The sequence below is a fragment of the Marmota monax genome, unplaced genomic scaffold (genome assembly GCF_021218885.2).
Source record: "Marmota monax isolate L192 unplaced genomic scaffold, Marmota_monax_Labrador192_F-V1.1 WCK01_AAM20220418_F8-fsc00116, whole genome shotgun sequence".
In the NCBI taxonomy this organism is placed as follows: domain Eukaryota; kingdom Metazoa; phylum Chordata; class Mammalia; order Rodentia; family Sciuridae; genus Marmota; species Marmota monax.
The window spans coordinates 5,669,660-5,694,503 of NW_026695220.1; the positions used below are offsets into that span (position 1 = coordinate 5,669,660).

Sequence of the window (24,844 nt, forward strand, 5' to 3'; positions counted from 1 at the left end):
ATCAAAATCATGCTTAATTTAAGATTTAGGACTGTACAATATTAATTTCATTTTCTGATATATTGTTTAGATAGTGTAGAAATAGTAGGTTCTATATAATAATCCAACATTTTTAACATTTTTATAGAATTCTTGTGAATATTACATATATATGTGTGTGTATATATATATATATATATATATATATATATATATATCTCATCCTATGTATTTTTGTGATGTTTCATTCATTTTATATTTATGTTCTATGTATTTTATTATATATATATATATATATATATATATATATATATATATACATATACAGATATATTATACAGATATATGTATATATATTTTTTCTTCTTTTTGTATTGTTTCGCTGGGAGAAAATTTTAGAAAAATGTTGGATAAAATCAGTGTCAATATCTATGCCAACATTAAGGGAAAAGAAATCATGTTTTCACCAATAAATATTATGCTACCTTTGGAAGTCTGTGGTAGCTTTTATCAGATTGAAGAAGTTGATCATTGTCAATGGTTTCCTGAATTTGTGTCATGAATAAAGGTGGTTATTTATTTTAATTTCTTTATATATTTATTTATTTATCTCTATCTAGTTAGATGACCCGATATTTGTCTTTTACTGAAATAACTGTTCTAGAAATCTGAAAGAATATTTATCCTAAGCCAAAAAATGTTTCTTGGTCTTGAAATACTTTCATATATTGCTCAAATAAACTTATTTTCTCTTTTTGTTTAAGATGTTATTTGTATGTTAGTAATATCTTAATAAGGAATATTTTATTTTTGTAATATCCTTGTCAGATTTCATTTTCACAGTCTTAAGTTGCCTTATAAAAATGAGTTGCCATTTGTTCCTCATCCTTATTACCAGTAATAGTTTCTATAAATTGATCTTATATCTTCCTTAAAAGTTTGATGAATTTCACAGGAAGAATGTATTGTCTGGAAAATTTGTTACTGCAAGGGACATTAAAAAATTAAAGACTAATATGGTGGCACACTTGTCACTCTGCAACTCAAGAAGCTGAGGCAAGTCTATTACAACTTTAAGGTCAACCTGCGTAACTGAGCAAGACCCTGTCTTAAAAAAACAAAAATAAAAGAGTGGTATGCAGTTCAGTGTATAGTGCCCTAGGGCCCAATTCCCCAAGGGGGAGATATATCTATATCTATATCTATCTATATCTATCTATATCTACATCTATATATATATATATCATATATATATCATATATATATATATATATATATATATATATGATATATATATATATGAAATTTGATTTTATAACAAACTACTTAGATATTTTTCTATTTACCTTTTGGAAAGTCATGTTTTTTGAATTTTTTTCACATTTCATTTGTCAAAATTATAGTTATAAATATTTCAAAATAGACTCCAAGAATTATATGATCATCTCAATAGATACAGAGAAAGCATTTGACAAAATACAGCACCCCTTCATGTTCAAAACACTTGATAAACTGGCTATAACAGGAACATATCTCAACACTGAGAAGACTATCTACACTAAGCCTCAGGCCAACATCATTCTAAATGGAGAAATACTGAAGGCATTCCCTATAAAAACTGTAACAAGAGAGGGATGCCCTTTCTCACCACTTCTATTTAACATAGTTCTTTAAACACAGGCCAGAGCAATTAGATGAAAGAAATTAAAGGAATACATATAGGAAAAGAAGAACTCAAATTAGCACTATTTGCTGACAATATGATTTATACCTAGAAGATTCAAAAAGCTTCACCAGAAAACTTCTAGAACTAGTAAATGAATTCAGTAAAGTAGCAGAATATAAAGTCAACACCCATAAATCAAATCCATTTCTGTATATCAGTGACAAAGCCTCTGAGAAGGAAATGAAGAAAACTACCCCATTTACAATAGCCTCAAAAAAAAAAATGGGAATCAACTTAATGAGAGGTGAAAGATCTATACAATGAAAACTACAGAACCCTAAAGAAAGAAATCAGAGAAGACCTTAGAAGATGAATAGGCAGAAGTAATATTATCAAAATGACCATATTCTAAAAGCACTATACAGATTTAATGCAATTCTGATCAAAATCCCAATGATATTCCTCATAGAAATAGAGAAAGCAATCGTGAAATTCATCTGGAAAAATAGAGACCCAGAATAGCTAAAGCAATTCTTAGCAGGAAGAGTGAAGCAGGTGACATCACTATACCAGACTTTAAAATGTACTCCAGAGCAATAGTAACAAAAACAGTTTGGTATTGGCACACCAAAACAAACTGGTAGACCAATGGTACAGAATAGAGGACACAGAGACTAACCCACAAATTTATAATTATCTTATATTAGACAAAGACACCAAAAGCATGCATTGGAGAAAAGATAGCATCTTCAACAAATGGTGCTTGGAAAACTGGAAATCCATATACAACAAAATGAAATTAAACCCCTATCTCTCACCATGCACAAAACTCAACTCAAAGTGGATCAAGGACTTAGGAATTAAACCAGAGACTTTGCATCTAATAGAAGAAAAAGTATGCTCTAATCTTCATCATGTGGGATTAGGCCCCAACTTCCTTAATAAGACTCCTTTGGTGAAAGAATTAAAGTCAAGAATCAATAAACTAAAAAAGTTTCTTAGCAAAAGAAACAATCTGTGAGATAAATAGCCTACATCTTGGGAGCAAATTTTTAACCCTTACACATCAGATAGAGCACTAATCTTTAGGATATTTAAAGAACTTAAAATCTTAACATCAAAAAAACCCCAAATAACCCAATCAATAAATGATCCAAGAACATGAACAGACACTTCTCAGAAGAGGATATACAATCAAGTAACAAATATATGAAAAAATGTTCATCATCTCTTTCAATTAGAGAAATGAAAATCAAAACTACTCTAAGATATCATCTCACTCCAGTCAGAATGGCAGCTAATTTGAGACAAACAACAAGTATTGGCAAGGATGTGGAGAAAAAAGAGACATTCATACATAATTGGTGGGACTGCAAATTGGTGCAGCCAATATGGAAAGCAGTATGGAGATTCCTTGGAAAACTGGGAATGGAACCACCATTTGACCCAGCTATCCCTCTCCTTGGTCTATACCGAAAGGACTTCAAAACAGCATACTACAGGGACGCAGCCACATCAATGTTTATAGCAGCACAATTCACAATAGCTAAACTTTGGAACCAACCTAGATGACCCTCAGTAGATTAATGGATTAAAAAATTTGGCATATATACACAATGTAATATTACTCAGCAATAAAAGAGAATAAAATCATGGCATGTGCAGGTAAATGGATGATATTGGAGAAAACAATACTAAGTGAAGTTAGCCAATTCCAAAAAAACAAATGCCGAATCTTTTCTCTGAAATAAGGTGACTGACCCACAATGCAGTAGGGAGGGGGAGTATGGGAGGAATAGATGAACTCTAGATAGGGAAGAGGGGTGGGAGGGGAAGAGAGGGGGCAGGGGGTTAGCAATGAGGGTAGAAACATTATTATCCAAAGTACAGGTATGAAGACAGGAATTGGAGTGAACATACTTTATATACATACAGAGATATGAAAAATTGTGCTCTATATGTGTAATAAGAATTGTAATGCCTTCCACGCTCATGTATTTAAAAAATACTATCAGTTAAATATTTGAAAAAAATTAAATATTATTTAATTATCATTTAATATCTAAAAATGTGATATGTACTTTTAGATTCTTGATTTGTGTAATTTCTGTGCTTTCTCCATAAGTTTGTGAAAGCTGTATTTTATTAATCTTTTAAAATAATCAAATACTGTCTTTAGCTGATTTTTATCTACTTAGGGACTCTTCATTAATTCCCTAATTTCTGTAAAAATCTTAGTATGTTTTATTTTCTAATATTATCATACTTATAGTAAAAGGGCACATTCTTTTATTTTAGCTTCTAATTGTAGAATATCAGATTATTAATTAAAATGTAGAATTTCAATTTCTCAGTTTATACAAATTGATCATAATTCAACTTCACAATATTTGAAGCCAAGAAACATTAGTAAAGCAATATATGAGGCAAGTTGACAAGTTAGATGAAATGTGATAAAGATTTGAAGTTAAAAAAAATGTAAAGCAGAAGAAAAGTTGATAATTGGAAAGGAGGAGGAAGAATTCTCAGTTTCTGATCAGAAATTGTAGGCAAAGCTGATATTGCTAAAGCCATTCACTATCCACAGTTCCTGAAAACATCAATGCACAGAAGGAATTCAAGAAAATGCAATTTAATCCATGTTAAGGTTGAACTATCTATGCAATGTTGAAAGTGAAAACACCATTCAAATTCCTTTTTAAAACAATCCAAACTGGTTTTAGAGTTAATATAAAATTAATATTAAAGTTGAAAATAGGTAAAATTATTCAGGAAAAAGTGAGGGTGGAAAAAAGTTTTAAAAAGCAAATTCAGAGATAATACTCAGAGATTGTCCTAAAATAGAACAGGAACTACTTACCACTATCCTCATCCCATCCAACCAAATCAAAAATAGAATGAGGTGAAAGAATTTCAGATAAAAGTGAGAGATATATTTCTGTTAGATAATTTACTACCAAAGAATGGCTACATAAATATTAAGAGAAAAAAATGGTTGTACATTCTTTATGTTGAAAGTATACATTCATATGAATGAAAATAAGGATTCAGGGGTCATAAAGACTTACTTTAATCTAGCTTTACCCTTCCATGTAAATAATGTGAACTTGGAAAAATATCCAAAACTTAATGGCCTTTTTTTTTTTTTTTACATAAGATGGGATGAGGTTTATGAGAAGGCCAAATGGGTAAATATAAAAATATATATTATATCCAAAATATGTAAGCTATCAAATAGTTACCTTATCTACATGTTATTATATAACAACATTATAATATCCAACATATGCTTGTCAATATACATATCATATAAATGTCATTGATCAATTCTGTAAATTGGCTTTTCATTATTGAAAAAAAAAATATTTAAATACCTATGCTACCAGAACATAGAAAATATAATAAAATGAACATTATGTTCTCACTATATTTATTCCTGAAATTTAGCATTAAAAAATTAAGTATTTGGGGAATGAAATTCCACTATTTTGTATAATTGAGCTGTGCTGATAAAAAAGTTAAACCAAAATTTCATATTATTGTGAAAAAATCAAGTATTACCAATGTTAGAAGTCTCCTCTATACTTTTTAATTTCACTCCCCCAAGGTCTGTAAATAGCTCTTCTACTAAACTTAGTAAGTAGAAGTCCTGTGTATGTTTACTAGTTACACTTTTGTTATATATTTATGCAATTATAGAAAGTATCAATTTTTATATTTTACAAATATAAATAATAATTGCCATACTGTATATGTATCTTTCTTGGACAAGATTTTTAAAATTCAAATTTTTGAACATTTACAACTGTTAATACACATAAGGTATTGCACCAGGACTATGCCATGAAGATTTTTGTAGTTGTTGCTGTTCTTCTGGGGATTGAACCCAGAGGCACTTTATTACTGAGCTTCATCCCCTTTTATTTTTAATTTTCTATTTTGAGGCGGGATCTCACTAAGTTCCTGAGGCTGACCTTGAACTAACAAGTAGACTAATTTCTCCATCTAGTTGAGGAGTTTAAGGCCTTAGTAACTGATGATATACAGAGATGTATCTCCAGGAATCAATTAGCTATATGATTATTTTATAATGAAAGCATTGTCTGGAAAATTTATTAATGCTTTCTCACCATAAATCTTCTAAGTTGAAAATACATACTACTAAACTTCATGTATTTCATATTTATCTATACACAAACCCACACACACATATGGTTATATTTCTCTAGATCAAATTAATAAAAGCATTTGAAATGCTGACTAGCTAAAGCTATTGTATTTAAAAGAGCTAAATTACTTGGCTGTGCATTAAATTACTTACTGTGAATCTTCCAATTACATTGAAACACAATTCTTCATTCAGACAGTTGATGCTGAGCAGTCTACACTGGTCAATTACTTTCTCACAGTCTTTTCCAGTAAATCCTGACATACAACTGTAAATACACCATCATAAATTAGGAAAATTGCAATTCAAATATTTCCATAAAAGTCTATTATTCATCTTCAAAAATAATAATGCTTTGTTTAAATTATATATCACTCATATTATTACATGGTAGTTTCAGTCATTAATTGTCTCCCTACATGTTGTGGTCTTAGGCAAGAAGAACAGGTTTATTTATATGGAATGTACTAGAACAAGTATTTATTGAATGGTCTTAAGATTACCGTTTGAGATTTAAGGAAAAATTCAACTGTGGCTTATACTAACAATAAAATACAGTTTGGGGATAAATGAGGCTGCTAGTGAAATGTGAAAAAAAGGATGAAAAATTAGATTTTTAAAGCTTAGTAGAGTCATCATATACTGATTTTTGTGCTAGCAAAAGTTAATGATGACACACATGGATTTATAACATAGTGTAGAGAGTTACAGTGGACAATAATGGCATAGTTATTGTTGAGTTAATAATAGGGATATTGTTTGTTTTATCAATTTTACATTTTTAAATAAGCAATCTGTAATCCTGTCTCCTGCAGTACATTAGCTGCAATCTATAAGTTTATAAAGAACAGACTGGGTTCTGACTACCTTTGTTCCCATTCTCAGTAATTTTTGAAAAATACCCCTATGCCTAAAATCATTTCATGAACTTTCTATTATAAAATGGAATGGGGCATTACATGAAAGAAAATATCTTTCAGTATAGACACCAGGTATTTCATGACCATAAATAATAATTTTCAAAACTTTAAGTTGTTAACAAGTTGATTTATTAATGAAGTTAATTTAGCTATATATTCTATTTAATGTCCTCCTTAGGACACAAGAAAATTTCATAAAATAAGGGATTAAAGGCCACAGTGACACATCAAGTTGGGGAACAGCATCAAGGAAAAGGTTTGTTAATGTAACTCTTCTATTGTTTGAAGTACACAGTTTTGCATGTTCATTCAGCAGAACTGAATTATTTGTTCATTTACTTCAGAAATGCCTATAACTTTCAAACACCTCTTGGGTGAAAATTCCAAAGGAGGTTTTTGCAAAAATCAACTACTTTCAAATACATTTCTTATGCTCTCCTTCAATCTTCATGAGCCTGTGTGATATAGAATGCAATCACTGTGGTATAAAAGAGAAAACAACCAGATGAGTCATGTCAGCCACTTTAGTTACATTGTTTACAAGTTTCAGGGTTGCTAATAAAATTAAGTTTGGCCTGATTTTAAATGTGTTCCCCTCCAAAGCTCCATAGATGAAGATGAGTTAAGATATTCAATTTATATCTTTCATTTTGAAGAGTTAGAGATCCAAAAAACCACTCCAGTATGCAAGCTATCATTCCAATCCCTTCATCCTGAGGAGGAGGTTGTGTGAGCAGATTATGGGGGGAAAAACATAATAGTCACATGAAACTGAAATATGGCAGTCATCAAAATTTTAAGATATTACAGTACCTTTTTGATGACTATCATATTTCAGTTTCATGTGACTGTCATGTTCCAATTTTCCTTTTGAATTAGAACAGACTGAATTCGTTAAGAACAACTAATGAGGGCTGGGGCTATAGCTCATTGGTAGAGCGCTTGTCTTGCACATGTGAGGTACTGGGTTTGATCCTCAGCACCACATAAAAATAAAAAAAAGACATTGTGTCCAACTACAACTAAAAAAAAAAATTAAAAAACAGCTAATGATTTGTGTGATTTTGAACTCATATAATTCTGTGGTATACTGTCCAAGAATAGGATCAAGACTGTGAATTAAAGAAATAACTACTATTCTGGCCCTTAACAAGAATTGAATCAACAGGTTGCTGGGTAAAGATCAAGCAGCAGCAACTCTGAGAAAGTGTTTGTAAACAAAGCAGATACTATGGATCCTGAAAAATTGGACTCAAGAGTTTGCCCTAAATTTCAAATAGAATCAACATTGGCCAAAACTGTTAAATGTGTATGATTTTTACAAAAAACAAGGTAGAGGATTGTATAATGAAATAATAAACATGGAAATGACTTAGTGGTAATGAAAATTTTAATTAATCTAGATGATTTAAGATAGAATGTTCTGAGATAAAACTGGATTAAGAGAACCTATGGAGACCTGGACCTTTTGGAAATTCCACAGTAGAGTTCTACATGTTTACATAGTTTGGTTTACATTTGTTCTTTGCAACTATAAGCTCAGTGGGTGAGTCCAAGTAATAGTACTAATTTCTATCCTTAAGATGTGTTCCCCTTTATTGAGAAAGACTTTCATTTAGGATTTCCAAGAGTCTTCTTTCATTTCCTTGTCTTTGTTTCCTTTCTTCCATTCTTCTTGCCTCCCTATATTCATTACTTCATCTCTCCCTCCTCCTCCTCCTCCCTCCTCCCCTCCCTCCTTTCTCTTCCTCTCTCCTTCCATTTCTTCATACCTTCCTTTCCTCCTTCTTCATGTAAATGCCAGCATGACATATAGTCCTTTACAAGTATAAATACAAATCATCATGACTGTGATTAAATGATTTAAGAGGGATATTTGCTTCCATTAAAATATGTAAATGTCTATTTATACTTAACTCCAGTTTTGCTGAACTCCCTACCAAACAGCTAAATATCTTGGTTCTAGAATATTCTACAACATGAAAACTCTCTGGACTTCTGGATTTCACCTCAAAGTGTGATGAAAGTTATTGGAAACTTAAAATTTAGAGTATTATACATACATCTACTACAGTTAATTGGTTAAATAATAAGCTTTGAAATTTTTGGAATACATAAATATAGTCTGGAGGCTGATCAAGGGGCTGTTATGGTAGTAAAGATAAATAGGATATACTTCATTCCAGTATACAGAAGAAAAATAAATAAATAAGCAAATAAGTAAAGATATTTAGGAGGTGAGATAAACAAAATGATGAAATTTTATGTCTTTTATTAACAAGAAAAACTATGTCAAGCAGTGTTTGATCATTTTAATACTCAATATTTTCATTTCATAGTTTTTACATAGTTTCTTATTTATTTATTTATTATATACATGACAATAGTGGAGTGCATTACATTCATAATTATCCATTATAATCCAATCAATAAATGGGCCAAGGACATGAATAGACACTTCTCAGAAGAGGATATACAATCAATCAATAAATATACGAAAAAATACTCATCATCTCTAGCAATCAGAGAAATGCAAATCAAAACTACTCTAAGATACCATCTCACTCCAGTAACAATGGCAGCCATTATGAAGACAAATAACAACAAGTGTTGGCAAGGATGCGGGGGAAAAATTTACACTCATACACTGCTGGTGGGACTGCAAATTGGTGCTGCCAATATGGAAAGCAGAATAGAGATTCCTTGGAAAGCTGGGAATGGAACCACCATTTGACCTAGCTATTCCTCTTCTCAGACTATACTCAAAGGACCTAAAAAACAGCATACTACAGGGACACAGTCACATCAATGTTTATAGCGGCACAATTCACAATAGCTAAATTGTTGAGCCAACCTAGATGTTCTTCAGTGGACGAATGGATTAAAAAAATGTGGCATTTGTACATAGTTTCTTTTCCTTTGGCTTGTTGTTATTTATTTTATTTTTTCTCTTCATAATTCCGAAAGCTTCTTTCATAAGTCCACATTATTAGTAATAAATTTTAGTTTCTCTGATGCATAATCAATAACATATTATTAGAAGCTGGATGTGGGGACACACACCGGAAATCTCAACTGTCTTTGGGGCTGAGACAGGAGGATAGCAAGTTTCTAGGCAGCCCAGTCAACTTAACCAGACCCTGTCTCAAAATAAAACAAAAAGGATCAGGGCTATAATCAGTAGTAGAGCAGTTTTCTATTATATGAAAAGCCCTGGGTTTGACCCCCACCTTAAAAAACAAAATAAAAACACCCACATATTTATTTATTTTGGAAAGAACTATTAATCATTTAATATGCATGCATTATCATTTCATATATACACTTAAATTTCTCTCTTATGATTTATACTTCCTTCACAGTCTAAATTCTGGGAGTCTTGTTTTTAATAATTTATTCCTATTAGTTTCAGATTCTAATACTAAATATCATTTTTTCCTACTGAATGTTCCGTTTCAGGAGCCCTAATTCATAACTAATTTTAGTTATGTATTCAGATATTCTGTTTAGATTTACCTATGTGACACATGTGTATGTGTGCACACAGAAATACACACATGCTTGCACATTTCAATCTTAATTTTTTACACCCTATTTTTGTCCTTCACATTTCCCTATTTGAGATTTCTATTCTGAAGCATTTAGTAAAAAATGTTGTCAGTTTATTATTGTTTTCAGATAGAATATTTGGAGATAGATTGTATGAGTTTTGGCATACACAAAACTATTTCCTTCATCATCTAATATATATTAATCATGTATAGATTTGAAGAAAGCAGCAGTCTTTTGGTAGTCTACAGATACTTTCTACTTTTTCTAGGGCTACCAATGCTTTTGGAGTGTCTTTACCTGACCTGGGTTGCAAATAAACAATATGATGTCACCCTACTTTTTCTTCTAATTACTTTTTCTTTGTAGGTAAATTGACTTTGCTGTCTTGAAGTTTAATAGATTTTCCTTTTGTGCCTTTATTGTCAATTTGAGTTGCATGGAGCACCTTTTTAATATTCAGACCCAGTTCTTTCTGTAGCTCAAGGAAACATTCGACTTGATTAATTATTGCTTCCTCCTATAACCTTTACACCTTCGAGAGCTGCTATTGTTCTAGATGATTAATTTTTTTTCTTTTTTATATTATTTTCTTTTTCTAGTCCTGCTATTATGCACATGTTGGGTCTCCTTGATCTCTTCCTTGATGTTCAACTCCCCCTGTCATTGTTCATTCATTCACTTAATTAATAAGTCTTAAGCTCATAACATAGGTATTTGTTTTTCTAGGCATGGTGCATATTTTAGTGTACAAATTTCTTTCCCTCATTGAGCTTATCATTTAGTGAGACAAGATAGAAAATAAACAATTGGGTATAGAATATTTTGAGAGAAAATTCAAGCAATTTAAGGTCAACAGGAAGCACTAGTGGTTTCCAGCTTTTCAAAATTTGCCATGGGCAGCTTTATGGAAAACTCATTATTGGTTAAGATCATAACTTAGGGTGAGAGTCACCTATTCTCATGAAGATGAAAGCAACTCTTCATTACATTTTTACTTCATCTATCTTAAAATAATTCTTCCATTAAAATATTCTAGACATCTGCAATGTGGGTCATCATTTTCCCTCAAATTTCAAATAAATTGTTTAAATGAAAGTCTGGGTTTTTCATTGCATTCTTGGTATGTAGTGTATGTGTGTGTATGTGCTCCTCTTGAATCTGTTGGCATTTTTTATTAGTTTTCTTATTTAAAATGCCAAGTCCAAAGACTTCCAGTTCTATTCATTTTGTTTTGACTCATTTCTTCTCTACAGTTTAAGGCTTCTCTTATATGGGCTATTTTTCTTTGCTACCTCATCAAGTCCCATATCTCCCTGCAGTGTTCCAAGTGAGACATCATTTGGCAAGGAGAAGGAAAATCGTGCCAATGAAGTTCAAGTAGCTGTCCTATCTGTCTTCTTCTGAGTGTCTTGGGCCCAGCCTCTCTCTTGCATTATATGACACTATCCTCCCTCTTTGGCAGCTGAAAGGCTTCAGCCCTTCAATTCAGAACATCATTCATTCTTTGTGAAAAAGGAGAAGAAAAACTAAAGTGGGGCTGATTTTTGACTTATACTTCTTACATAATCGAAGTATTTATATTGCTAAAGTATCCACTATTCTCTGGTTGTCCTCTTGGTGTTATGCTATTTTAACAATGTTTGCCTAGCTCAAAAAACAATAAAAATCTGCATGCATTGCTCCTGTTGAGATGATAAAAGGTAAGACCAAATTTATTTAAGCTACTCAAAATATTTCGCAGCCACTTTTGTCAAGGAGATCGATTGTTTAAATAAGGGGAAAGAGGAAAGAAATGCCTTTTTAGACATTGTTAGAAAACCCAAATTATAGTTACATATCTATATGAAAATACTCTGTAAATGGAAGGCAAAAGTAACCTAAATTATTGTAATATTCCTAAAGAAAAGGGGACAGTAAAACACTATGCCCTTGAATGTCTCTTTTCTGTTCCCAGAATTCTAGCTAAGTTAAGGAACAATGAGAACAAGCCTGAGCCAGAAAGCAGAAAGTCTAGATACATATTACACTAAAGGACACTGGATTTTTCTCATGTACTCTGGGAACTAGGTTAAGTTAGTGTTAATTTTATAAAGCTACTTTCTTACATACACACCAGGAGAATTTCTCCTTAGGATGCTGATCATGAAAGCAAATGAAATAATCTAATGCTGACAACTTTGCTGCTTCTTCAAACTAACATGATTTTTGAGCAAAATATTCCACTTTGCTCAATGACTTATGGAATTCATACTACTAATTTTAATGAGAGGTGCTGGTCTTCATTAGAGCCACAGCAATTAACTCCATAGTTATAGCAGTAAATTGTATGGGCTCCATCACCAACATTTTTGTAAATATTTCATGTAATATGGAAATCAGATTTATGTCAGATTTTAAGGTTAGAGAATTCATAAATGTAAATCTATAAAACTAAGTATTTACTATATACTAAATGTTATGGAAAATTACTAATGTACTAAAATAATGAAGTAACTACCTATGAATCAAAAAATAAAAATTGAAAATTATTGTTGAAAGAACTCCTTGAAAGACAGTATGTAACTGAGTCAGTCTTGGAATGGAAGCACATTCTTGCTTATGGATTTCTAGTTGCTGAAATAGTTCTTTCAAACTACCCTATTATAGGAAATGGAAAAGAGATAGTTAGAAACTAACTCCAAATGTTTTTTCTGTGCTTCTGTTATCTTGAAACACTCCTATTACTTGTTTGAAAACTCAGAGGGGGTTTTGGTACATTTTTTTTTCAGGGCCTGAACCTTTCGAATATGTGTGTTGCATTTTTTTTTTGTCTCAAATAAAGCACTGCAGTTCCCTTTTGTCTGTTTTAGTTTTATCACGTAGAGATGGAGATTCTGAGGCAGAGTTACTTGTATCAATTTCAACAGTGTCATGTACCTATTCCACTTCTTAGAAAAAAGCCTGTGAAGTAAATAAAGACTTATTCTTACAATAAAGCTTTGCACTACTACTACATGCTTACTAACTGTGGCTTATATGGGCAAAGACAAACAAAACATATAGACTTACAGGCTTTCACATTTTAACAATTTATCTTTTGGGCGTAAACTGAAAAGTAGGTCGCTATGTGGATCTCGAGACATAAATGATTCATGTTTAATAGTTTTTTTAAACATTAATATAACCTTACTAGACCTCTGTGGGTGGTAATTAAAATTAGCATGATATACTCTGAACTTTGAATGTAGAAATACAATGAAGAGTTTCCACTCTTCAAACAGCAAATTATCTGCTTTAATTTACATTATCTTATGGGACAGAGGATGAAAATTATAGAAACAGAAAAATATAATGATAGGAATAGGTGCCATAAAATAAATAATTAAAATAAAGGTAGGTAATAGTAAAGACAGTAATAGGAATGAGGGTTTGTTGTTGTTGTTTGGTGATGGGGATTAAACTCAGTGGCTCTTAGCCACTGAGCCTCATGCCCAGCCCTATTTTGTATTTTATTTAGAGACGGGGTCTAGCTGATGTGCTTAGCTCCTTGCTTGTGCAGAGGTTGGCTTTGAACTCTCAATCCTCCTGCCCTAGCCTCCTGAGCCGCTGGGATTATAGGCATGCACCACTGTGCCTGGCTGGAATGACCTATTTTAAGAATGTCAAAATTGGCAGCAAAGACATCTTAAGGAGATGATATTTGAGCAAAATCATGAATGAAGTAAATATTGAGCTACTGTGCTTTCTGGAAAAAGGATGGAGACAAGTAAATACAGAGTCTTGAAGAAGGAGACAACTTGGGGCATAGAAAAACCTCAAAGAGAGGACTGGGGACATAGTTCAATTTTGTAGAGTGCTTACCTAGCATGCACAAGGCCCTGGGTTCAATACCCAACACTGCCAAAAAAGAAACTCTCAAAGACCAAAGTGACAACACTGGAGTAATCAAAGAGACCTTGGTAAGAAGAGATGATCGGGGAGAGATGGGCAGGAGCAAAAGATGATTCACCTTGGGAGCATTTTTAATATATCAGAGTTTATTTACATGTTGCAAAAAACTACTGGATGGCAGTGGCAGGAGAGGGACATATTTTTAAAACAAATACACACTTCTTTGTGGCAAAAAGAAGACAAGGAAACAAACCATTTGAATTTACTTAAACTGTAGCTTTCCTTATGTAAGATAATGGTAACTGTCTTCCAGTTACTCAGGTCAATAACTGAGGTGAGGAAGAGGACTAAATTTGTAAAATATGTGTCAAAGGTGGGTAGATATCCAAGATGGAAAGTGAACTCACTCAAGATATATGCACAATTGAGATAAAAACAATAATAGGTCAACTGGGTGCTAAAACTTTTAGTGGAAGTAGTTTGGAAGAAAAACACTTAATGATCAAGGGAGAAGGACAAACAAAGAATCAGAGAGGGGAAGGTATAAATGTCTGTGTTAAAATGGGTAAGGTCTTTAGGAGGAGAGTAAGTGGCAAAGCCATTTATTTGCAATTCATTTCCTGTGGTACACAGGTTGTGGAAATGTGAACAGTGAACACCTAAGTAGTCTACAGGAGAAAAGGTCCTCTAGTTTCAGTTAGGAAAAGAAAGAACGGTGTAGAAGAGATAATATCCATTCTAGAGAATTTACTGCTAACAATATGTGATCCAGAGGGCACAGTGAGAAAGTTTCAATTTTAAGAAGTGTTAAGAGATTTTACAGATTATTTTAGAGCTAAGAATCCTTTGATCAAGTATGACTTAGAAAACCTAGAAATGACAAAATGAATTCAACTGATTCAACCTTACAGAGATGTCTGTACTAACTTCACTCATGTTTTATTTATTATTATTTATGGAGAAATTGACATGTCCAGGACTAACGGAAAAAGGGTTTTATACTAATGGAAACAAATATTCCCAAAAAGAGGCACTTATAGAACCAGATAATATGATGACCTCTGTCATCTGTAACAGTCTCTGAAAATAAAAATCACATTACTAGTAGCACATATCTACTTTTGCTAAAGGAATATCAACAATGTCCTAAATATTTTAACTGTCTATAATTAAAATCTTCAGTTAAAAACTACTCTTAAACTTTAGCACACTTTGTCCTGTTAAATTTTAAGATGTTTTATTCATAAGAAAAATTAACCAGAACTTTTTGGTTTTTATGCAAGTAATTGTAGCAGCCCAGATTTTGAAATAATTAATTTCAAATCTTTGAGGTTTCCTGTTAGTTGAGTTATTGAGTGTCCACGTTGAAGCATTTCATTAATGAATAAATTTCTGATCCAAACATGCTATTGATATTTTAAAAAGTATTTTTTGAAATCTATGTGAAGTATAACTTTATCATATTGAAGGGAAATATGTTGAACCATGCATTTTTGTGGATGCAGTGTTTCAGTTCAGTCACGTGTATGCTTAATTAACTACTGTGACAGAAGCTGAAAATTCTAACTCTATTCATGGCTAACATGGTGAGACATCACAGCTTAATGAAATCATGAAACTCACTTGAAAGGGGGGAAAGGATATTAATGCACTGATTGAAGAAGGAGTCAAAGCTATAAAAATTGCAATTCAATGAATAGGAAACAGAAATAAAACCAAGCTGAAAAAATAAATTGAAACATCATTTTCCCATAAAATATTTTAGAGTTTGAGTGAAGAAAATAAAAAGCTTAGAACAACAACAACAAAAAAAAACTTTATATCACAATATTTCTGATTTTTAAAACCACAGTATTTGCATTTTTCTAATATCTAGTTTGTCTAGATTTTTAAATAAATTGTTGCTCAAATTATGATGAACTATTGTTTTTCAAATTTGAAAAATTATTGAATGAGTAAAACACCAGGTGGTGATATTAAAAATTAGTTTTGGGTCCTCATTCCTCATTACATTCTAAATATTCAGAATGTGATCATATTGAGATGCAAATGATAGTAGATCCAATGCATTCAGTAGATATTAGATTAAGTAAGTGTGTGTGCATTTGGTTAAAAAATGGCAATGTTAGTACTGTAGTTCATGATAGTCTTCAAAACTGGTATAAAATCTTGGGGCACAAGCAGAGCATATTTTGTTCTAGTGTATTTGGAGAACTCAGAACTCTCTATGTCATGTCAGAATTCCCTTTCTCCACCACCTTTTATAGGTTAGTGATCACAAGAGGTGATCACTGAACCTACAAAACTTCACTAGTGCTGGATCTTTCAGTGCCCTGGTACCCCAGCCATTTGCCTAAATCTAGTAGAGCACAGACTCCTGCTTTAGTGTTGCCTTTGGGGGGATTCACAAAAGACTGTTTCTTGAGCTCTGTGAGCTTCTGAGCCAATTCCACATGACTAATGTTATGCCCATATCCACAGTTGCCCCACTATGATCTACTTTCAAGGCCATCGAAATTAACCTCTCATCACCTTTTACCTCAGAAACCCCAAGAGGCCAAATGTTCCCAGGTCATTCCTCACTATGAGACTCTTTTCCTCCAAAGAGATCTGCACATGTCTCATTTCCTCTTAGAATTCTCTTCCTTTACACTGTCTAAAGTAGTGATTACTCTTCTTCAACATTTACGCCTTGGGATATGGGTATTATACATGTGTTCCTATTTTTCCTCACTGTGGCATCAGGACTTAATTCCATCTTCCTCTTTAAACATCTCAATTATTTAAAAATTATGCTCTCAAACCCTGCTATACTTACATACTTCTTGCAGCCAAAGGCAAGGTTCTTAAACATTCTTCCTAATTCAAATTCTTTAACATTTACCATCTCACTTAATGTATCTTTCTCTAATACAATCATAATCTCACTTATTTCTTTCCCCCAGTTTTATGGAGGTAAAATTAGCAAATAAAATTGCATAAATTTAAAATATAGGGCTTGGGATGTAACTCAGTAGTAAAATGTTTGCTTAGCATGTGTAAGCCCCTGAGTTCAAACCCCTATAATAAAAGAAAAAAAAAAATAAAACAGACATACAACACAATGATTTGAGAAATATGTGTGTCTATATATGTAATAATACACAATCATTATATAATAATCACAATCACATTAGTTATTATATGTATCACCTAACATAATCAAAACTTTTGTGTGTGATTAAGAACACTTAGGAAACTATTATTTCCAATCACCAATTGCAAAGATTAATTTTCACTTTCCTTGGACTAGTTGTACTCACATACTTTGAGATAGTCTAGCATTATTTTAGTAATTTTAAAATATTTCACAGCTTTTTTTTTTTTTTTTTTTTTACTTTTGTAGCCAGAATGGAAAGATGGCAGAAACTAGAAGGAGGAATTTTCTAATTCCTTTTTTCCCAATTTTCTGTGAAGTGCTGGTACAGGAAATGACTGAAAGTTTCTACATCATAATATTCAGTAGGAATGACCTTATTAAACAGCCAATTTTGAAGTAAGTGTGGGCCTGTCTTCTGGTCACAAGCTTGTGTGGTTTAAGGGCAGCCTTCTCATACATACCAAAATACAATTTTACTAAGATGAATGGCTACCTCTTCGAAGATGTATCTTGGATTCTGCTTCTCAGAGGCCAGCAGACACGTAAATATGCAACACATCATAGAATCTAAGAATATCTGTTCCATTTGTTCACCCCTTCCATGACAGTGATTTCTCCTTCACCCCTTAGCATAATCCTCTCTAGAGTTTTATATCTTGAAATACCTTATCATAATTGCTTATCTTTGATTTAGGTACTATGTAGTCTTTTTCATTCCCCTCTATTTGTACTGTATTTCAGGATGCTGACCAGTGGTTGTGATGAGACACTACTAAATGGAGCAGCAGCAAAAGGTGGGAAAATCCAAGTGTTTATTCCCTTCACTTCCTCACAGCCAGACTGTAGCTTAGACATAACTGTGAGCATTTCTATGAGTTCACAGTTCATGTAAAATATTGTATTCAAGATATAGATATAATTCTTTCTTTGGTTCCTAGTAATTGTACTCTTAGCTTTCCCCTTTGGCATAGGAAAGGATAATAGCTCCAGATTATTTATGAGAACAGGATGATTAAACATTTGCTACTGGTTTCTGTTAGTCCTTCCCATAGTCGTTAGTCTTTTAAAAAAATTCAGCCCTCCTATGCTGCTATATTTGAGAGAACTATCTGGCAGAATCATAGCTGATTTACTTTGTGTATTAGGAAAATTGTTTTACATATTTGTTTCATTTTTTGTAATAGTCATTACAACTATAATTCACAAACTTCATTTTATTTTTAAACTATCATTCAAAGTACTGATAGCACTAACCAAGACACACTTCCTTGTTTTTTTTTTTGGAAATCACTAAATTTGTGTTCCTCTGGTCTGATGTCTGTACAACCTCAGTTGCTCCTGTTCCTTTTCTATAAGATTCTCCTGTGTACCAGCTACACCCAGCAATGCCATTTTTGATGTTGTGGTTTTTTTCCCCACTCTTACTGCTCATAATAATAAAATTCTATGTGAAGCATCCATAGATCCCCTGAGCTTTCAGCCATTTAAGTGGTAAGAGAATTACTGGTTTGCACTCACAAGTGGAAATTAACTCTTTTCTGACAGTGATGCTTTTTGTTACTAGGGCCAATATTGTCTCAAACTGGTGTTACTGTATCTTGCTGAAGGAGTTAATCTAGGGTAAAATGCATAAGCAGATATTCTGTATGATGCTGCTAGAGTTTATATTGACCAGCAATTCTTAAGGGTGGAATCTACAGCAGCACTGGCATTTCTTGAGAGTTTGGTAGAAGTGCACCTTTACAATCCCTACTCCAGACTTTCTAAATTAGAAAACTTAGGAATAAGAACAAAGATTTGTGTTCTGAACAGTCATTCAGGAACTTCTAATTCAGTTAAAAGTTTAATCACTGATCTATAAAAGTATAGCTTCTAAACTAGCAATATACAGATATATTCTTAATGTAAAATCATTTAAGTCAATAGTTTTGATTTTTTTTTTGCTGATGTTTTTCACTGATTTTGTTCATCTACTATGAAAAAAGAAAATATATTTTAAGACTAATTTTGTTATCATTTCATTTTCATGCTTTTTAAATTTATATTAATTCCTTCGCTTCACCCAAGTCAGTGTAACAAGAGTTAACAGAGTTTGTCATTGATAAATTGGGGGAAAGAAGGTTAGGAGTTGAAAATTCTGCATTTGTGTACAAAATTTTTATCACATTCTTATTGATTTCTGAGGCTTTACTTTTCATTTATAATTCAAAATAGAATGTTGCTTCTGCCTTGTTGGACCAATTTTGTTCTTACTTTTCTGTTACTTTCCATATTGTGCTTCTTCTCTTAATCAAGAGAAGAAGGAAGGGACAGAGTTTTAAATTGAGTTGGCATGGCCATATATACTTCAAATTCTTTTTTTATTATTATTAGTTGCTTGTTACAACACAATGATCTTGACATATCAGACATTTGAGTCAAATGGGGTATAATTTCTCATTTTTCCAAGTGCAGAATCACATTGGTTATACAGCCACGTATATACATACAGCAATACTAGTGTCTATTTTAATAGTATGGACAATTTCAGAATACAGAGAGTAACTCATGTGATCCTTATGAGTAAGTTTTCAAACCTAACCTACTTACTTGAGGTATTTTTTTCTTTCAGTTTTGTAAAATCAAATTTGAATTTCTATAACACCCATATTAACTAAAACTCATTAGCAAAAGATTTCAGATCAAATTACATTATTTAAAAATTAAATCCATTAATTAACAGAACAATAAACTCAGAGATGACAACCATACTTCTTGTTATCTAATTTATCTCTTGATTATTTATTTTAAAACAAAACTGCATTCTAAGCTGCCAGGATAATGTTAATAAGGGTTTAAAATAAACCCTTTATTGTAAAATAATAAAACCAATAATTATAGATGAATGTATATTTACCTATATTAGCATAGTGGTGGCTATATTTTTTAAAGCTGACCATTTTCCTAAGTAGATTCACAAATATGCCAGCACTATTAGGCAAAGAACCAAAAATAGTAAATTAAAAGCCACTATTTTTGAAATAATACTAATTGCGTTTATTGGTATGTTGATAAAACACCAATATGTGCACAAATTTGTTCAATGGATTAGACCATCCAAGATCTAATGATGAAGTTTCTTTTCTTCACATTTTTTGAAAAGCCACTTTTCAACAACGTATTATTTTTTTTAGAAATTTTGAATTTCTGCTGCTTTAAAATTCATGAATGTACTATGCAATATATATCTATGATGCTTCTTTTGGTGTATTTAAGGCTACATGATACCCCAGCTTTTAATTTTCTAATTTTATAAATACTCTAAAATTGTGAGGCTATTTACTGTTCTTTAATAAAGTCCAACAGAACTTTCTTTAAGCAGCAAGATAAAACTTAAGCAAGTGTGAACAGTACAAATTGTATTTTTAATGGTGTGAGAAAATACCTATAAAGCTGTTTAAAGTGAACTAAAATTATTTGCCAGGATATCATTTACAAATGTGTAATTTTTTGGCAAAAAAGTAAGTGCTACCACCTAAAAGTCTGACTAGACCCTAACTAACAACAATTAGCTGAGGTTTGTGAATTGGAGGAAGAGATGGTTACCCTTTCAAATTTTAACACTATATGTGTAAAAAGAAAATAATATGGTAGGGATTCACATTTCTTCTGCAAATATTTTCATTTACCTTAAAACTTCCATTATAAAATATAATATTTATATTATAACTTCTTGCCCAAATCATTTTTGAGAATTCCATAAAAACTTATTTAAAATTAACACCAAAATTAGTAGACAATATGCAAATATTTTTATTCTAACATTAAATGAGTACAAGATATTAATCAAAAGTAAAATCAGAAACTTCTGTCATTTTGTCCAAATGACTTAATATTCTTAAATATTGTATTAAAACAAGCAGAAAAGGAGTTATACCTGTGTTGGTAGTCTTCTTCACATTTAATACATGCAACATTACCCTTCCAGGAAAATGAATTATGTGATGTTTCATTTATCTTGCATAACTTTCCTGAATGTATTAATGAAGAGATGCACACAACATCCTAGGAATTAAATTAAAGATTAAAAATATTTTTACAAAGGTTTTGGATATTTGAAAGATAATGAATGGTTTCTTGCCTGGAAAGAGAAGGAAATTGTTAAAAAATGTGGAAGCTGTTTTGTGTGCAGTAACATGGGATGTTCTATTTTCTAACATGTCACATATATCCCCAATCACAAACTTTTTCTCCTAGGTGAAACCAACAATCTGCTGTTGGAGACTATGCACTTCTGCATTGAACACAAGGCTGTGACTATTGAAAAGTGGTGTTATGTGACTAAGCAAGGCCAGACATAAAGGTCCTGCAGTTCCATGTATTTGGGAATGTTCATTGAAATCCAATCATCATGCTCTAAGGAACCCCAGGTCACATGAAGAAGTCTTCCTCAGGATTAAGGCTGTTAGCCCCAGCTAAAGACCCAGCTGATAGCTAATATAAGCCACCAAACAGGTGAAAAATCAATCTTTCCAGATAAACTGCAGTCCCAGATACTTTTTGACTATAACTTCATGAGAAACTAGGACCAAAAAGAACCTCTTAGCTGAGACATTTTAATTCACAGAACTATAGAGATAATAATGATATAATTGTCTTAAGCCATTTAAATTTGATGTGATTATACTTAGAAAATAGAAGATCGTAATGTTATAAATCTATACATTTGTTGTTAGGTAAAGACAAAAGTAAAACTAAATTTGATGAACTTATCTGTTATTGCCCCTGTAGTCTATAGGCACTATTCATAACTTTTTGTCCTCCTCTTGTCCTCTTTTCTTTCCCTCTTTTTTCTCCTTTATCATCGTTTTCAAACTTATAATAGTATTTAAGTAATTCTAAGATAAAATGCCTATGAACTTGAATTAGATGATTGTGTTTCTTCTTTGTGGAATCCAATTAAATAATACTCATAAAAAAAAAAAAAAACTAGCTGGGAGCAATGGCACATGCCTGTAATCTCAGCAGCTTGGGAGGCTGAGGCAGGAGGATTGTGAGTTCAAAGCCAGCCTCAGCAAAAGTGAGGGACTAAGCAACTCAGTGAGACCCTGTCTCTAAATAAAATACAAAATACAGCTAGGGATGTGGTGGTTGAGTGTTCCCGAGTTTAATCCCTGGTACCACTTCCCCTAAAGAAAAACACCTAAATATGAAACATACAGAGTTTGCCTAAGGTTATTGCATGGTGATGGTGGAAATGATAAAGTGTCTTCAAAATTATTTATAATAAAACATGTTCTTTCAAACATAATAATGAATAACACAAAAACAAGTAAGAGTTAAAGTACTTTTATGAATTAATAGTTAAGCAAACATCCTTGAGGATCACTTCTTAAGATACTCATAACTAGTAAAGTTAGAGTGTGTTTAATTGTTCTTATTCTCAAATTTAGAATAAAATTTTTCAAGTGATCCTACTAATAAATTTTCATAGTTTACTACACTATTTTTCATTCATATAACAAATTTTTATGTGTCGAAAACTTTTTTACAAGCTTAGTAGCTTAAAGAAATAAAATTTATTATCCTATAGTTTCAGAGGTCATAAATCTGAACAGAATGTCACTGTGCCAAAATCAAGATGCCAGGTTTGTTCCTTCTGGAACTTACAGGAGATAATATTTTCCTGACTTTCCTGGTTTCTAGAAGCTGACCTCAGTTTTCATATGATCCCTTCTTTCGACTCCAAAACCAGAATTGCAGCATCTTCAAACCTCTCCCTGACTGTAATACTTTTTCTCCCTCTTCCTCTTTAAAGGACTGGTAATTACATCAGTCCTGTTTAGATAATCTGTGATGTAATCAGCTGATCAGCAGTCTTGATTCTATTTGCTACCTTAGTTTCCCCTTCTTATGTAACATAGAGTTGATACATATTGCTGAGATTAGGACATAGACATGTTTTGGGGAGGCGGAGTGGAGGACCTAATTTCCCCTTACAAGTATAATGGTCTTGATTGTTACAAGCATGTCTTAGTGTTCTTTCCACTAAAATCTCTTAATGTTGATGTTTCCTTTAACATAGGTTAATGACAACTGGTTAGCTGTTTTTCAAAAAATTATAGGTGAATTACAAAATGATACTATAGTAGGCCTTTATATTATATGTTTTGTATAATTAAACTAAAACTTCTTAGTAATGGCTTGACCAAAATATTGTTAATAGAATGGACATTGTTCCAAGAAGAAAGTTCCATTTAAACACTGTTGGTGATTAAGAGTTGTGAAATTCGAAGAATAAACTCCAAAAGATTTTTAAGAGTTAGTGGCAAATATGATTAGTAGTAAAATGGAGTGGTCTGTGAGAACGGTTAACAAACCATTTGTCTACTTAATTTAAATATTCAATTAATAAGGTGTGAAAATTTCATGTAATCAAAAGAGAAGAAAAAATTAAAAGAAATAACGAAAACTAGAAAGTATGTAAAATTACATTGTTTCTGAGGAAGAATACAGGTGGAAGAGCACAAAATGAGACTGAGCAGTGTTTTAAAATTGGGGTTTCTATATAAATGGGAAAAAGGAAAGTGAACAAGTAGATTTTCTGACTTTCCTATGTTTTAAAATTATAATTTAATGAAAATTTTATATGCAATTTTCATATGTAATTTGAGTAGTGAATTTCATTTAAACTGCTCTCTCATTCCCTACATTCAGACTTACATCTGGTTTATTGACACAGTCAGTGCCAATCTGACGTGCTGCTTCAGAACATTCATTGACATCAGTTTCGCAGTTTTGACTGAGAACTTCTTTTGGGCATTCACAGATGTAAGCAGAGCAGCATTTTTGCCAATTTTTTTCTTCCCAATGAGAATAAGGATTAGGAGGTTTCATGAGCTCCTCACAGAATGGGCCTTGAAAAATCACATATAGAAACAGAGACATACACAGAGAGGGATTGGGAGCAGAAAGGGAAAAAGAAAAAGAGAAAATATGAAGAGAAAGTCATTATAGAAAAAGAAAGTGAAAGTCATTATAGAAAATAGTCTAAAATGCATGGATTCTTTTTTGGTACAGAATTGTATGTGTTTTTATTTTTGTAATTTTTAATGATTTTTTTTAAATTTAATTAGTTATACATGACAGTAGAATGCATTCATGCACTATTATTTTAAAGAGAGAGAAAGAGAGAATTTTTTAATATTTATTTTTCAGTTTTTGGTGGACACAACATCTTTATATTATTTTTATGTGGTGTTGAGGATCGAACCCAGTACCCCACACATGCCAGGCGAGCCCGTTACTGCTTGAGCCACATCCCCAGCCCTCATGCACTATTTTAATATTTATTTTTTAGTTATAGGTGGACACAATGTCTTCATTTTATTTTATGTGATGCTGAGGATCAAACTCAGTGCCTCACACATGCTAGGTGAGCGCTATACCTCTGAGCCACAACCACATCCCCATTTATGTACTTTGATACAGCATACATAGATGTGATATAATTTCACATTTTTCTGAAGGTACATGTTGCAGAATCATATTGGTCATGTAGACACATATAT

At 32.1% G+C, this 24,844-nt stretch overlaps 1 protein-coding gene across 1 annotated transcript in view; it reads right to left on the reverse strand.

Moving 5' to 3' along the window:
- Eys (eyes shut homolog) overlaps window positions 1–24,844 on the reverse strand; it is a 1,592,434-nt gene that overhangs the window by 1,488,446 nt on the left and 79,144 nt on the right. The window contains 3 exon segments of the mRNA XM_046432606.1: window positions 5,967–6,081; window positions 21,211–21,338; window positions 23,997–24,190. Of these exon segments, the coding sequence (XP_046288562.1) occupies window positions 5,967–6,081; window positions 21,211–21,338; window positions 23,997–24,190 (437 nt within the window).